This window comes from Chionomys nivalis, chromosome 4 (genome assembly GCF_950005125.1).
Source record: "Chionomys nivalis chromosome 4, mChiNiv1.1, whole genome shotgun sequence".
Classification (NCBI taxonomy): domain Eukaryota; kingdom Metazoa; phylum Chordata; class Mammalia; order Rodentia; family Cricetidae; genus Chionomys; species Chionomys nivalis.
The window spans coordinates 72,143,521-72,155,876 of record NC_080089.1 but is presented as its reverse complement, the minus strand read 5'-3'; the positions used below and the strand labels follow the sequence as shown (position 1 = coordinate 72,155,876).

Below are 12,356 nucleotides of genomic sequence, written 5' to 3'. Positions count from 1 at the left end.
GATCAGGTTGGCCTCAAACTCACAGCAATCCAACTATCTCCACCTCCTGAGTGCTGGGATTAAACACCACCTAGGCACTAGAGCCAGGATTTAAAGTCTCTCTCTCTCTCTGGGCTGATGAGATGGCTTAGCAGGTAAAGGCATTTGCTGCCTGCCAAGACTGACAAGCTAAGTTGATCCCCAGAGCCCACACGGTGCAAGAAAAAAACTGACTTCTTTGTCCTCGGGTCTCCACATCCACTCTGTGACACACGCATGCCCACACACATATTCAAAATAAAAACAAATAACCGCAAAATTTATTTTTTTAAATAAACAATTAAGAGGAATTTTTTTCAATCTACTATATCAGGGGACATAGATGTCTTATTATTTTTTTTGTCTATTGTGTGATAAATACTGCAAACATTTATCTTGTAACTCAGATGAACACACAAAGAGGCAAGGAAAAACTTATGAGTAAATCCTGAAGGATCGTGAGCACAACACTCAGTACAGGTCCCAAAAGTGACCAAGTCACAAGCCTGATGCTTTCTTCTTCCCCTCCCGACAAAGCAAGCCAGATCCCAAGAAAGCAAACTGCATTTCAGAGTCAAACCAGAACAAACTAGAGACACTCAAATTTTCCTCCGCTCTATTAAATTCATATCACACTTTATTACTAAATGCTGGGGACTGGATACCAGGCCTTACACATATAAAGCTATTATATATGATATTAAACTATCATATAGAATGTCATTATACATTATGTTTTATATATTATATTACTGTAACATATATGCACTATTATATAATTTTCTATTAAATTATATAATAATTTAAGACATGAGATTTCTTCAACCCACAAAGGAGTCCACATCTAAAGGACCCCAGCTTTGAAGCATTAGAGTAAAATGATGTAAAATGCCTCCCACTAATAACACCAATTAAATTTAGTTAACCGGGTACGTGCAGAAACACTGGACAAGCCAGCCAATTAAATATCATTTGGCTTCATCCTTCCTGTTTTAAGCGGAAACTGGACCCCTCACAGCTTTTCATCATCTTTTCTTTTTAAATTTTAAACACTTAAATTAGCTTAAAGATATAAATGTACTCGCTTTTCTGTCTTCTAGAACAAAGAATTGTGCATATTTCCAGGGAGATCATGTCCTAATAACATACTTTCTAAAGAGAAAACTTAATTACCAGAAACGAAAGCAGCGACGATTGGGGGGTGGGGGTGGGACGGCGCTCAGAGGGGTTGGTGTGAAAATGAAATTCTGAGAAAGCAGTTTGTTATACAAAACTGACACTCGATCAGTAAGCAGAAGCGTGTGAATTCATTTCCAAGCCCACTTAGGAGAGCCGGCTCCACTCTGAGCATCCTTCCCCGGCAAGGGCTCTGTGAAAGCCAGCATTCACCAGGCCAGGCATAAACAGGGTTCCCTTAACCTACTGCCCTCTGGACACATCACTCTCTGTTAAACAGGCAGCCACTGCCAGATGCTCTGGCTAAAAAACGGTCCCAGATGGTCAGCTGTCCCTTTCACGGAGCACCCTGCCCTTCCCACATCTTAACACTTGCCTGCCAAAAGCTCGGCCAGGCTTTGATGGGAACTTAATAAAGCAGATTAGAATCAGGACTCTCAGGTTAGAAGGCACCTTGAATAAAGTCTCTGCTCTACAGCTGAGCAGTACTTGAACCCACAAAGCCACATCCCTGCCGGCCACTCAGGATGCTACTACCAGATGCAGGGGTCCCGAACCTGTTGCCTGGTTAGGGAGTACCTATAACCACAGAGGCCTTGTTACCTTGAACTCAAGCAATCCAGTCACTCAAACTAGTTCTAGTCAGGAAACACGGAGCTACTTAAATTGACGCGGCATGTCCGCTATCCCAAAATAATGTTCTAGTTGACTCATTTAAAGTGACTTCACAGGCCTGGAGAGATGGCGAGAAACATACTTGCCTCCCAAGCACGACGGCCTCTGTTTGGATCCGGTAGCACATACATAAAAACACAACCTATAGAATCCCAGCACAGGGAAGGCAGAGACAGGAGGTCCCTGGGGCAGGCTTGCTGCTCAGTTTATCTAACCGATCAGAGCTCCAAGTTCAGTGAGGGGGAACTTGTCTCCAAAAGGCAAGGTGGAGAGCGGAAGGAAGACAACCGACTTCAACCTCCGGCTTCCGTGTGTGTGTGTGTGTGTGTGTGTGTGTGTGTGTGTTTATACACGTACATAAGTACATGAGTAAATACGTGCGCTTCCCCACACAAAAGTGATTCTAGATGGAGCTACTTCAAATGGCACACATAGCAGATGTTACAGCAAAACCAGTACACGCGTATGATTAGCATTTTAAACCTGTGCCTGTGTCTGTGCAGTTATACATCCGTGTGTGGATGCAGATGGGTCAGGAGGGTCAGAGGATAGCCTCAGGTGTCAGTACTCCCTATCCCCGACCCCCACGGCCTGGCACACCAGGCTCGCTGTCCCTGAGCTTCCCAGAGTCCCCTGTCTCCCCTCTCCTCCCCATGTCCTCGTAGGCACACTGGGATTAGAGTCACCGACACCACGACCAGCTTTACACGGGTTCTGGGCATTCAAACTCAGGTCCTTATGCGCTTTCCCATCAAGCCGCCTACCCAGCCCCATATAACTGATTTTTAAAACATAAGAGGAAACAAGAGTTTATAGTTTTGAAAGCTAATATTTGGAGAGCATAAGGGTTCAAAAAAAAAAAAAATCAGTGGGCCTATCTCCTTTCTTCTATCTCTCTCCAAATGGATAAATTATGGAACACTTCTGTATATATACATTTTTTTCCTTATTTACTCCATTCACAGCAGCTCTAGAAAACTTATAAATGTTAGCTGATTGGGGCTGGAGAGGTGGCTCGGCAGTTAAGAGCACACGTCGCTTTTCCAGAGGATCTGACTCTCCCTACCCACCTCCAGGAGGAAAGACACTCCCTTCAAGCCTCTGAGGGCACCTGCAGTCCCGTGCACACACCCCACACAGATACACAAGGTAAAAAATAATAATAAAAATAAATTTTAACGAGACGTTAAAGAAATGCTTTTAACTACTGGTGAGTTTTGTTTTGTTTTCTGAGACAGTGCTCTTGAATTTGATACATAGCTGAAGATGATCTCCAAGTCCACACCCCCCTACCACCCTCTCCAGAGTGCACCACCCTGCTCGCTGGCAAAGTCTAGGGGCAACATTTCTCAGCTTCTTGCAAGAGAATTGCTTATTTTCCTTTCTAAGCAATTATCCAACTTTTTAAGATAAACTAGCTGGAATGCGCCCAAGAATCATGTTGAAGAATATGTTTCTGTTCCGCCTACATATTTCAACTTCCTTAACAACGAGAAAAATTGAAGTACTGAGTTTGATCTTGTACATTTTTTAAACATTTATTCATTTTATACATATGTGTGTTTTGCCTGCACACGTATCTTTGTGTTTATGTGTGTACCTGGTGTCCTTGGAGGCCAGAGGAGGTTGTCAGATCCCCTGGGACTGGCGTTACAGGTGGCTGAGGTGCCACGTGAATGCTTGGGTCCTCTGGAACAGTAGCTAGTGCTCTAATCGCTGAGCCATCCCTCTAGCCCCTAGAAGTTATTTTGATTTATGTGTCTGCAGGAGCGTCTATATATGGGTGCAGATGGTCTCCTGGAGCGGTAGTTATGAATGGGTGTGAGCTGCTATCCAGATGCAGGAACCAGATTCTGGTCCTTTGCAATAGTAGTACATACTCTTAACCACTGGGCCGTCCCCAGCCTTGATCTACAGCTCTTCACCAACTGTCTCACAGCCTGTTTTCCTACTGGATACAAGCAACAAGTCCCCTCTCAGCAACCACGAGCTCATGGAAAGAGAGGGCACTGAGAAGCCACAGGGAGACACAAGCATGGAAGGCTCGGGCCCTGGAGGCTGGGCTAACATCATCGTAACCAGTGGATTAAGGAGGAAGCTCGACCTGGACCATATGTCATGGCTCATCATTTATAAGCTTCATGACAGAGATCGACAGTAAATTTATTTAACTGAATGCAGATTAAATTAAAAACCAAATAATAAGATTACAAGCAAAACACCATCTGGAAAACCATGGCAAGGAACCGTGGGATGGATTTCTGTGCTCCTGCATCTGGGGACAGGTTCACAGTGTGTCCTATTGACCCAGGGATGGAAATGGTGATGCCCACACTAGGACCTCTCCCCTGACATCATCTCCAAAGGGTAATCTGAAAGGAGAAGCCACAGGGGTTCATAAACTCCTACTGTGTGCTTTGAGACCACAACAGTCCAGGGGGTCTCTCTGGTCTCCCACTGTGTCTTTCTCTGTCTCAGTGCTCCTGTCCCCCTCCTTCCCTCTCCCCTCTCATTACAGAGCTGGGGATTAAACCTAGGGATTAAACCTTCATGCGTGTTAGGCAAGCTCTCCACCACTGAATCATCTCCCCAGCCCCAATCTCATAATTTGTTAAACACGATTACATCATGGAGTTCTTTTCCCCTATAAAGAAAATAAAATAAGGACAAGGCAGTGTCTCTGAGAACACAGATGACGCCAACACCAGGGGTGTGTGTTTTATCTCCAGTGCGTCTGAGACCATGGAGTAAATATTTACAGCCATGCGGGGCCGAGGTAGGGGCATTATTACACGCTGTTTATGTAAATTGTTTTATACCAATATAGCAATCAAGCAAATTCTAAGTTAAACGTACTTAAAATCACTTTGCAAACTCTTCACTCTGCAATCTTATTCTTTGTTTTATGTGCGTGTGTGAAGAGACATGTGTAACGTGGGCACGGGCATCCACAAGTCTGCATGCATGTGGAGGACAGTCAGCATGCATGTGGAGGACAAAGGGTAATTCTCAGGGGTGAGTTCCCCCATTCCACACTGACATAGGGGGACTGAGCTCTGGTCACCAGGCTTGCACAGCAAGTGTTTGTGCCCACTGCGCCATCTTGCTGGCCCCTACAATCTTCTTCTACCTCCAACGGATACCCATAATAACAGATCAAGATCTCACTGTATCAAAAGCGGTCATTAAAAAGAGAAACAGACCCCCAGAGTGGGAGAAAAGGAGACCTGTGTAAGGTCACAGAGACATGGGTTCTTTGTAATCAGTCAGCCTCTTCCATCCAACAACCCTTCCCCCATGGGTCGCAGCAGGAGGATAAAGGATCTGCACTACGCAGGCACACTCACCCAAGCCGCTGAGCGTATAGAGCAGGTCACTGGTGTCTAGGAAAATAGGTCCGTTCTCCTGCTGCCCTTCCTCTTTATAAAAGAGCTTGTAGCCCTGAATGGCGGCTGGGTCCTCGGTGTCTCGCATCCACCTCACGGAGATGGTAGTGCAGTTCAGGGGTTCCAAATGCAGCTCAGGAGACTTAGGGGCTAGAAGAGACAGTGCCATGTCAACAACCCAGTCCACAGGAAGCCAGAACGCAGCACACAACTCTCAGCTTCAAGCCAGCGCCACAGAGTCCAACCATCACACTCTGACCTAATGTTCAAAATTTCACAGTGACACCCAGCAGGATGGCTCAGTGGGGAAAGAAGCTTGTTGCCAAATCTGATGAACTGAGTTCGATTCCCGGGTCCACCAAAGTAGAAAAAGAGACCAACTCCCACAAGTTCTCTGCTTTCCACACATGTGACTTCACATCTCTCTCTCTCTAACACACACACACACACACACACACACACACACACACACACACACACTATATTTACCAATTTCATAATGATGTTTAGTTTAGAACTAGGATTTAAAATATACTACCTAAAAGACTAAAATACGTAAGTAACAAGTTAGTATCTATATATATTTGTATATGCAACTTTTTTTTTTTAAAAAAAAGAGTGAACTGTGTATTCTAATTTTTTTTCTAAAGAATATTTCCAGCCGGGTGGTGGTGGCACACGCCTTTAATCCCAGCACTTGGGAGGCAGAGGCAGGCGGATCTCTGTGAGTTCGAGTCCAGCCTGGTCTAGAAGAGCTAGTTCCAGGATAGGAACCAAAAAGCTACGGAGAAACCCTGTCTCGAAAAATCAAAAAAAAAAAAAAAAAAAAAAAAGACTATTTCCAGTCAGTTGACAACAGGCCAGTCATGTCAGACTCCACATGAGTAGCCTACATTTCGAACTGTCTTTTGAACTCATGACTGAAGAGCACACGGCACCATTCAGTAGGGCTCAGTTACTAGGCTCCCTCTGGTATCCAGTCTGACCAGGACTCATCAGCCATACCCTCAAATGGACAAACAGAAAAGTTTAATCATAGCCTTAGTTTATTTATGAACCCAGGACCTTGTACACGGCAAGCGCCCTGCTGACCACATGGCAGCCCACTCCTCTTTCTGCAGTTTCTTTGATCGGTTTTCATATTATAGGTTTTCCTATCCCACGCTAGCTTCCACCTCAGTAACCACAGTCAGCGATGACCTTCCCATCCCTCGCCTCGACTTCTCTCTAGAGCTGGGAGCATGTTCTGGGAACGCAGCTTTGAAGCACTAGACCTGGTTAAGGCGATTCTAGGTACTGAACTCAGTCAGGGCTTTGAGCATATTAGGAAAATACCCTGCCAAATGAGCTACGGCACCAGTCCCAAGGAAAGGTTTAGGTTTTTCAATTAAGTTCATAACCTGTGTAATATGAAACAAAACATGAAACAAAAACATAAAATATGGGATGGGAAAAAAATGGGCTGGAGAGATGACTCAACAGTTAAGAGCACGGGCTGTCCTTCCAGAGGACCAGGGTTTAATTTCCAGCATCCACATGGCAGCTCACAACCACCCGTTACCCAGTCCCAGGGATTTTTTTTTTAAATTATTTATTTATTATGTATACAATATTCTGTTTGTGTGTCTGCCTGCCGGCCAGAAGAGAACACCAGACCCCATTACAGATGGTTGTGAGCCACCATGTGGTTGCTGGGAATTGAACTCAGGACCTTTGGAAGAGCAGGTGATGCTCTTAACCTCTGAGCCATCTCTCCAGCCCAGTCCCAGGGATTTGATGCCTTCTTTTGGCCTCTGCACACAAGTGGTGGACAGACATGCACGCAGGCAAAACACCTATACACACAAAATAGAAAGTAAGAATTTAAAAAATAAGATACAGACTTGTCACATGTAACTAGGAGTGCAAAATTCTAATTCCAAAGTGAAACACTCTCTCTTCCTGAAAGGGCCTTGGGAGGTGTTACCTTTTACACTCGTGGCTTTGGGCGTTCTGTGTGAGGTCCACACGGATGACTCTCCCAGCCCCACGCGGGTGGCAGCAGTAATCCGGACCAGGTAGACGCTATCAGGCTTCAGGCCTTCCAGGAGGTACTCATGCACAGTCCCCGGGAGTTCCACAACTTGCATGGCATTCTCGGTGCTCAGGCGGAAGGACAGCCGATACAGCACCACTTGGCCGCGCCGGTACTTGGCAGGGATTGGCAGCCAGGAGACGAGAATGTCGGTGGGACTTCGGCTCGTCAAGCTAATTTCGGGAGGTCTTAGGGGCACTAGTGAAGTGAGAAAATACATTGTTCACTAAGATTTACAATCAAGCTGCTACTCAGCACAGTCATATTTATGGGATCCTCTCAAGGGCAACATATAACATGGTTACTATGGAGATGCTCCGGGCCGGAGGAGAGTTTCTCACTGAAGCTGACCTCCAGCCAGAAAAAAAGGAAACACAGTGAGGGGACCATCCAAGTATGGCCGTCAGCGTGCTGGGATTGTTAGGGTTACCTGAGATGAATATGGGCTAATTATATAATATGAGACAAATTCACACATAAGTCTTCCAAAATACCTTCGAAGCAAGAGAGAGTGTGTGATGTTAGAGGACGGAAGCCCAGGAGCCAGAACTGCAACTGAGAAATTTTTGATGCGTAAGAGTCTCATAAACGCTTTCAGTAATGTAGCAGAATACAAGATTAACTCAAAAAAAAAAAAATCAGTAGCCCTCCTGTACACAGATGATAAATGGGCTGAGAAAGAAATCAGACAAACATCACCCTTCACAATAGCTACACATAGCATAAAATATCTTGGAGTAACTCTAACCAAACAAATGGAAGACCTGTATGACAAGAACATTAAATCTTTGAAGAAAGAAATTGAAGAGGACACCAGAAAATGGAAAGATGTCCCATGTTCTTGGGTAGGCAGAATTAACACAGTAAACATAACAATCTTATCAAAAGCAATCTACAGATTTAATGCAATGCTCATCAAAATCCCAGGAAAATTCTTCATAGACCTCAAAAGAACAGTACTCAACTTCATATGGAAAAGCAAAAAACCCAGGATAGCCAAAACAGTCAATAAAGAAACTTCTGGAGGCATCACAATCCCTTCAAACTCTACTACAGAGCTACAGTATTGAAAATAGCCTGGTATTAGCATAAAAACAGACAGGAGGAAAAATGGAACCGAATCAAAAACCCAGATATTAATCCACACACCTACAAACACCTGATTTTTGACAAAGAAGCAAAAAATATAAAATGGAAAAAAGAAAGTACATTCAACAAATGGTGCTGGCATAACTGGATATCAACATGTAGAAGAATGAAAATAGACTCATATCTATCGCTATTCACAAAACTCAAATCCAAATGGATCAAAGACCTCAACATAAAGCCAGCCACACTGAACCTTATAGAAGAGAAAGTGGGAAATATACACGAACGCATTGGCACAGGAAACCACTTCCTAAATGTAACCCCAGTAGCACAGACACTGAGAGAAACAATTAATAAATGGGACCTCCTGAAACAGAAAAGTTTCTGTAAAGCAAAGAACACGGTCAACAAGACAAAACGACAGCTTATAGAATGGGAAAAGATCTTCATCAACCCCACATAAGACTGAGGGCTGATCTCTAATATATACAAAAAAACTAAAGAAATTGGTCATCAAAAGAACAAATAATCCAATAAAAAAAATTGGGTACAAACCTAAACACAGAACTCTCAACAGAGGAATCTAAAATGCCTGAAAGACACTTAAGGAAATGTTCAACATCCTTAGCCATCAGAGAAATGCAAATCAAAACAACTCTGAGATTCCATCTTATACCTGTCAGAATGGCAAAGATTAAAAGCACTGATGACAACTTATGCTGGAGAGGTTGTGGGGAAAAGGGAACACTTCTGCATTGCTGGTGGGAGTGCAAGCTGGTACAGCCCCTTTGGATGTCAGTGTGGGATTTCTCAGAAAATTAGGAAGCAACCGTCCTTAAGACCTATCAATACCACTTTTGGGTATATACCAAAGGATGTTCAATCATACCACAAGAACATGTGCTCAACTATGTTCATAGCAGCATTGTTTGTCATCGCCAGAACCTGTAAACAACCTAAATGCTCTTCGATTAAAGAATGAATAAGGAAAATGTGGTATATTTACCCAATGGAGTACTACACAGCAGAAAAACATGACATCTTGAATTTTGCAGGAAAATGGATGGATCTAGAAAACATCATTTTGAGTGAGTTAATCCAGACCCAGAGGGCTGGAGAGATGGCTCAGTGGTTAAGAGCATTGCCTGCTCTTCCAAAGGTCCTGAGTTCAATTCCCAGCAACCACATGGTGACTCACAACCATCTGTAAAGAGGTCTGGCGCCCTCTTCTGGCCGTCAGGCATACAGACAGAATATTGTATACATAATAAATAAATAAATATTTTAAAAAATCCAGACCCAGAAAGACAATTATCATATGTACTTATTCATAAGTAACTTTTAGACATAAAGCAAAGAAAACCAGCCTACAATTCATGATCCCAGAGAACCTAGACAACAATGAGGACCCTAAGAGAGACATACATAGATCTAATCTACATGGGAAGTAGAAAAAGACAAGATCTGAGTAAATTAGGAGCATGGGGATCACGGGAGAGGGTAGGAGAGGGGGGGAGAGGAAGGAAGGGGAGTAGAGAAAAATGTAGAGCTCAATAAAAGAAAATATCTCATATTAAAAATGAACGTGAATTTTATTATTTTCTAATTATTAATTTATTTACGTGTTTGTGTATGAGCCTGAGCATGCCCTGATGTTGAATGGCACAGTCCTCCGGATTGAAGTGCTCCCTACAGTCCTCTGAACTGAAGTGCTCCCTACAGAAGCCAATGAGACTCACAGGGTCCACTAAGTGTCAAGTGTAGAAAACCTAAGCTTGGCAGATTCTCAAAGGCCCCTTTACAAAAGAAGCAACCTGCTGGGGAAGGAGACACTGACCAGCCTGTGCAGGGGGGGATTCTTGCCTACAAACACTCATCTCATTTTTAAAAAACCATCTACTATCTTCTTAAATGCGTTATTATTTGAATGTGAATGTTTGTTGGTGTGTAAATTTGTATACTGTACGCATGCAGTACCCACAGAGTCAGAAGAGGGCATCAGATACCCTGGAACTGAAATTACAGCCAATTTTGAAATATAAAATCTTTTTTTTTTTTAAAGTGTCCTTTATCATGTTATGACCAAAAGCAAGGGTGAGATACGAGATCGCACCTGGCCTGTGCCTTTAATGTAACCATTTCCATTTAACCAAACACACTTCCTCACCGAGAGTGACCAAATCTACAAACGTTCACACTTGATAACCCAGAGATGTGTTTTCTTACCATCTTCTAGAGTGTTCTGGGTCACATGGTCCGACATCTGGCTGGCTCCCATTGGCATGTACGCCACGATGTAGAAAGTATAGTTGCTGGCAGGTTCTAAGTCATCGATGATGTAATGAGTTGTGTCATTCCCAAGGACCACCTGATACTCCTCGTTATTTAAACCTAGACCAAAGTATCCATGTTTTAAAATGACAAATATTCAGCCAGGCAGTGGCGGCACACACCTTTAGTCCCAACACTTGGGAGGCAGAGGCAGGCGGATCTCTATGAGTATGAGAGCAGGCTGGTCTAGAAAGTAAGTTCCAGGACAGCCAGAGCCACAGAAAATCCCTGTTTCAAAAACCAAACTAACCAACCAAACAAATAAAAAAGACAAATATTGAAAATAAATCTAGCATGGTCATTTCCCCTCATGGTTTTCTGTTACTTTCAATGAGCCTTCACACCAAACCCTTCAGAACACTGAAAGGTCTTTACTGCCTAAAAGTCATCTAGTTCTTCGTCAAAAGATTAATGGTTGGAACATTTGCCAAAAAAATCCACCTTCTCTAAGGTCGTTTACCATCTAGTGAAAACAGGAGGACTGTAGGGAGGAGGGAGGAAGGAGAGCATAGCACAACAGAATACTGGACCACAGCAAGCAAATGGCCTGGCTTCAAGTAGGCTTTCTGTTGAGCAAAAACAGAGAGGGTGGGGAACGCACAGGGTCTGCCTTTTACAAATACAAACCCAATGCAAGGCTGGCCTGCAAGAATCTCATTCTACCCTAGAGATACATGAGTCAACACAGAGAACATACTATATCGGTCAACACAGGTCTTTCCTTTTTAACACCAAAAGTGAAAAGGAAGAGTGTCCCCTAGTGAGCATTTGGTTTTTTAAAGAGCGAAACAAATTCTCAGGGATTCTTAGTAAGGTGAGGGACAGAAGGGATCTGTCTGTGGGCTTAATTCCTGCAGCGCAGACCCAGAGAACGAAGGCTTCGCACCGCCAGCCACCGTGCACACAACAGTCCACAGGCAGTGCTTGTCAATTCGATCAAACCGTTCCCAGCCCAGGCCCCTTCTCCCTGCCCTGGATTTATAAACAAAACAGAAGGCACATTCCAGCACCGAGTTTTCCCACATTTCTGAATTAACTTCATAGCATTTTAATTAGACAAGATTAGAGGCGTTTCACAACACACTGGCTAATGGCTGGTTAATTAGGAGCCGCATAGTACAATTTCTGACCTACTAAACAAAGTCCTTGAGTTCAGATTAAAAAGCCTTGTTCTGCCCCTGAATGGACCGCTGAGCCGCACGCAGGGGCGCTAATGAAGCCCGCACAATAGTGCGCTCGAGTGGGCCCCGCCAAAGCCAGCATTGCTTTCACCTTCCCAAGTCAGCGGAGAGAATGAACACACTCCAGCATGCTCGGACCAGAACATTCTTCTTGCTACCAGGGCCCTTGATTTACATTCAAAATATCCCTTTTCAAAACACTGCTTCGAAGTGTAAAACCCAAACAGCAAGCCACCTGTCTCCGCAGACAGCGTTAGCCCACACCGTTCTTTCAGTGCTCACGCTGGTCCGTAGGGCACGCTGCTTAAAGCCAGACTGTTCCTGTATACAGCTAGCAGGTGTAAACCTGAGTCAATGGATTTGTAAACAGCCTTTCTGCTTCTGCAACTATTTTGTCTAAGAGTAAGATAAAAAGGATTTTATTCT

At 43.9% G+C, this 12,356-nt stretch overlaps 1 protein-coding gene across 1 annotated transcript in view; it reads right to left on the bottom strand.

Annotated features, from left to right (window-relative positions):
• Prtg (protogenin) overlaps positions 1–12,356 on the bottom strand; it is a 114,202-nt gene that overhangs the window by 49,411 nt on the left and 52,435 nt on the right. The window contains exons 9-11 of the mRNA XM_057768379.1: positions 10,645–10,809; positions 7,222–7,527; positions 5,217–5,405 (exon numbers count right to left, since the gene is read on the bottom strand). Of these exons, the coding sequence (XP_057624362.1) occupies positions 5,217–5,405; positions 7,222–7,527; positions 10,645–10,809 (660 nt within the window). The remainder of the gene's footprint in view (positions 1–5,216; positions 5,406–7,221; positions 7,528–10,644; positions 10,810–12,356) is intronic.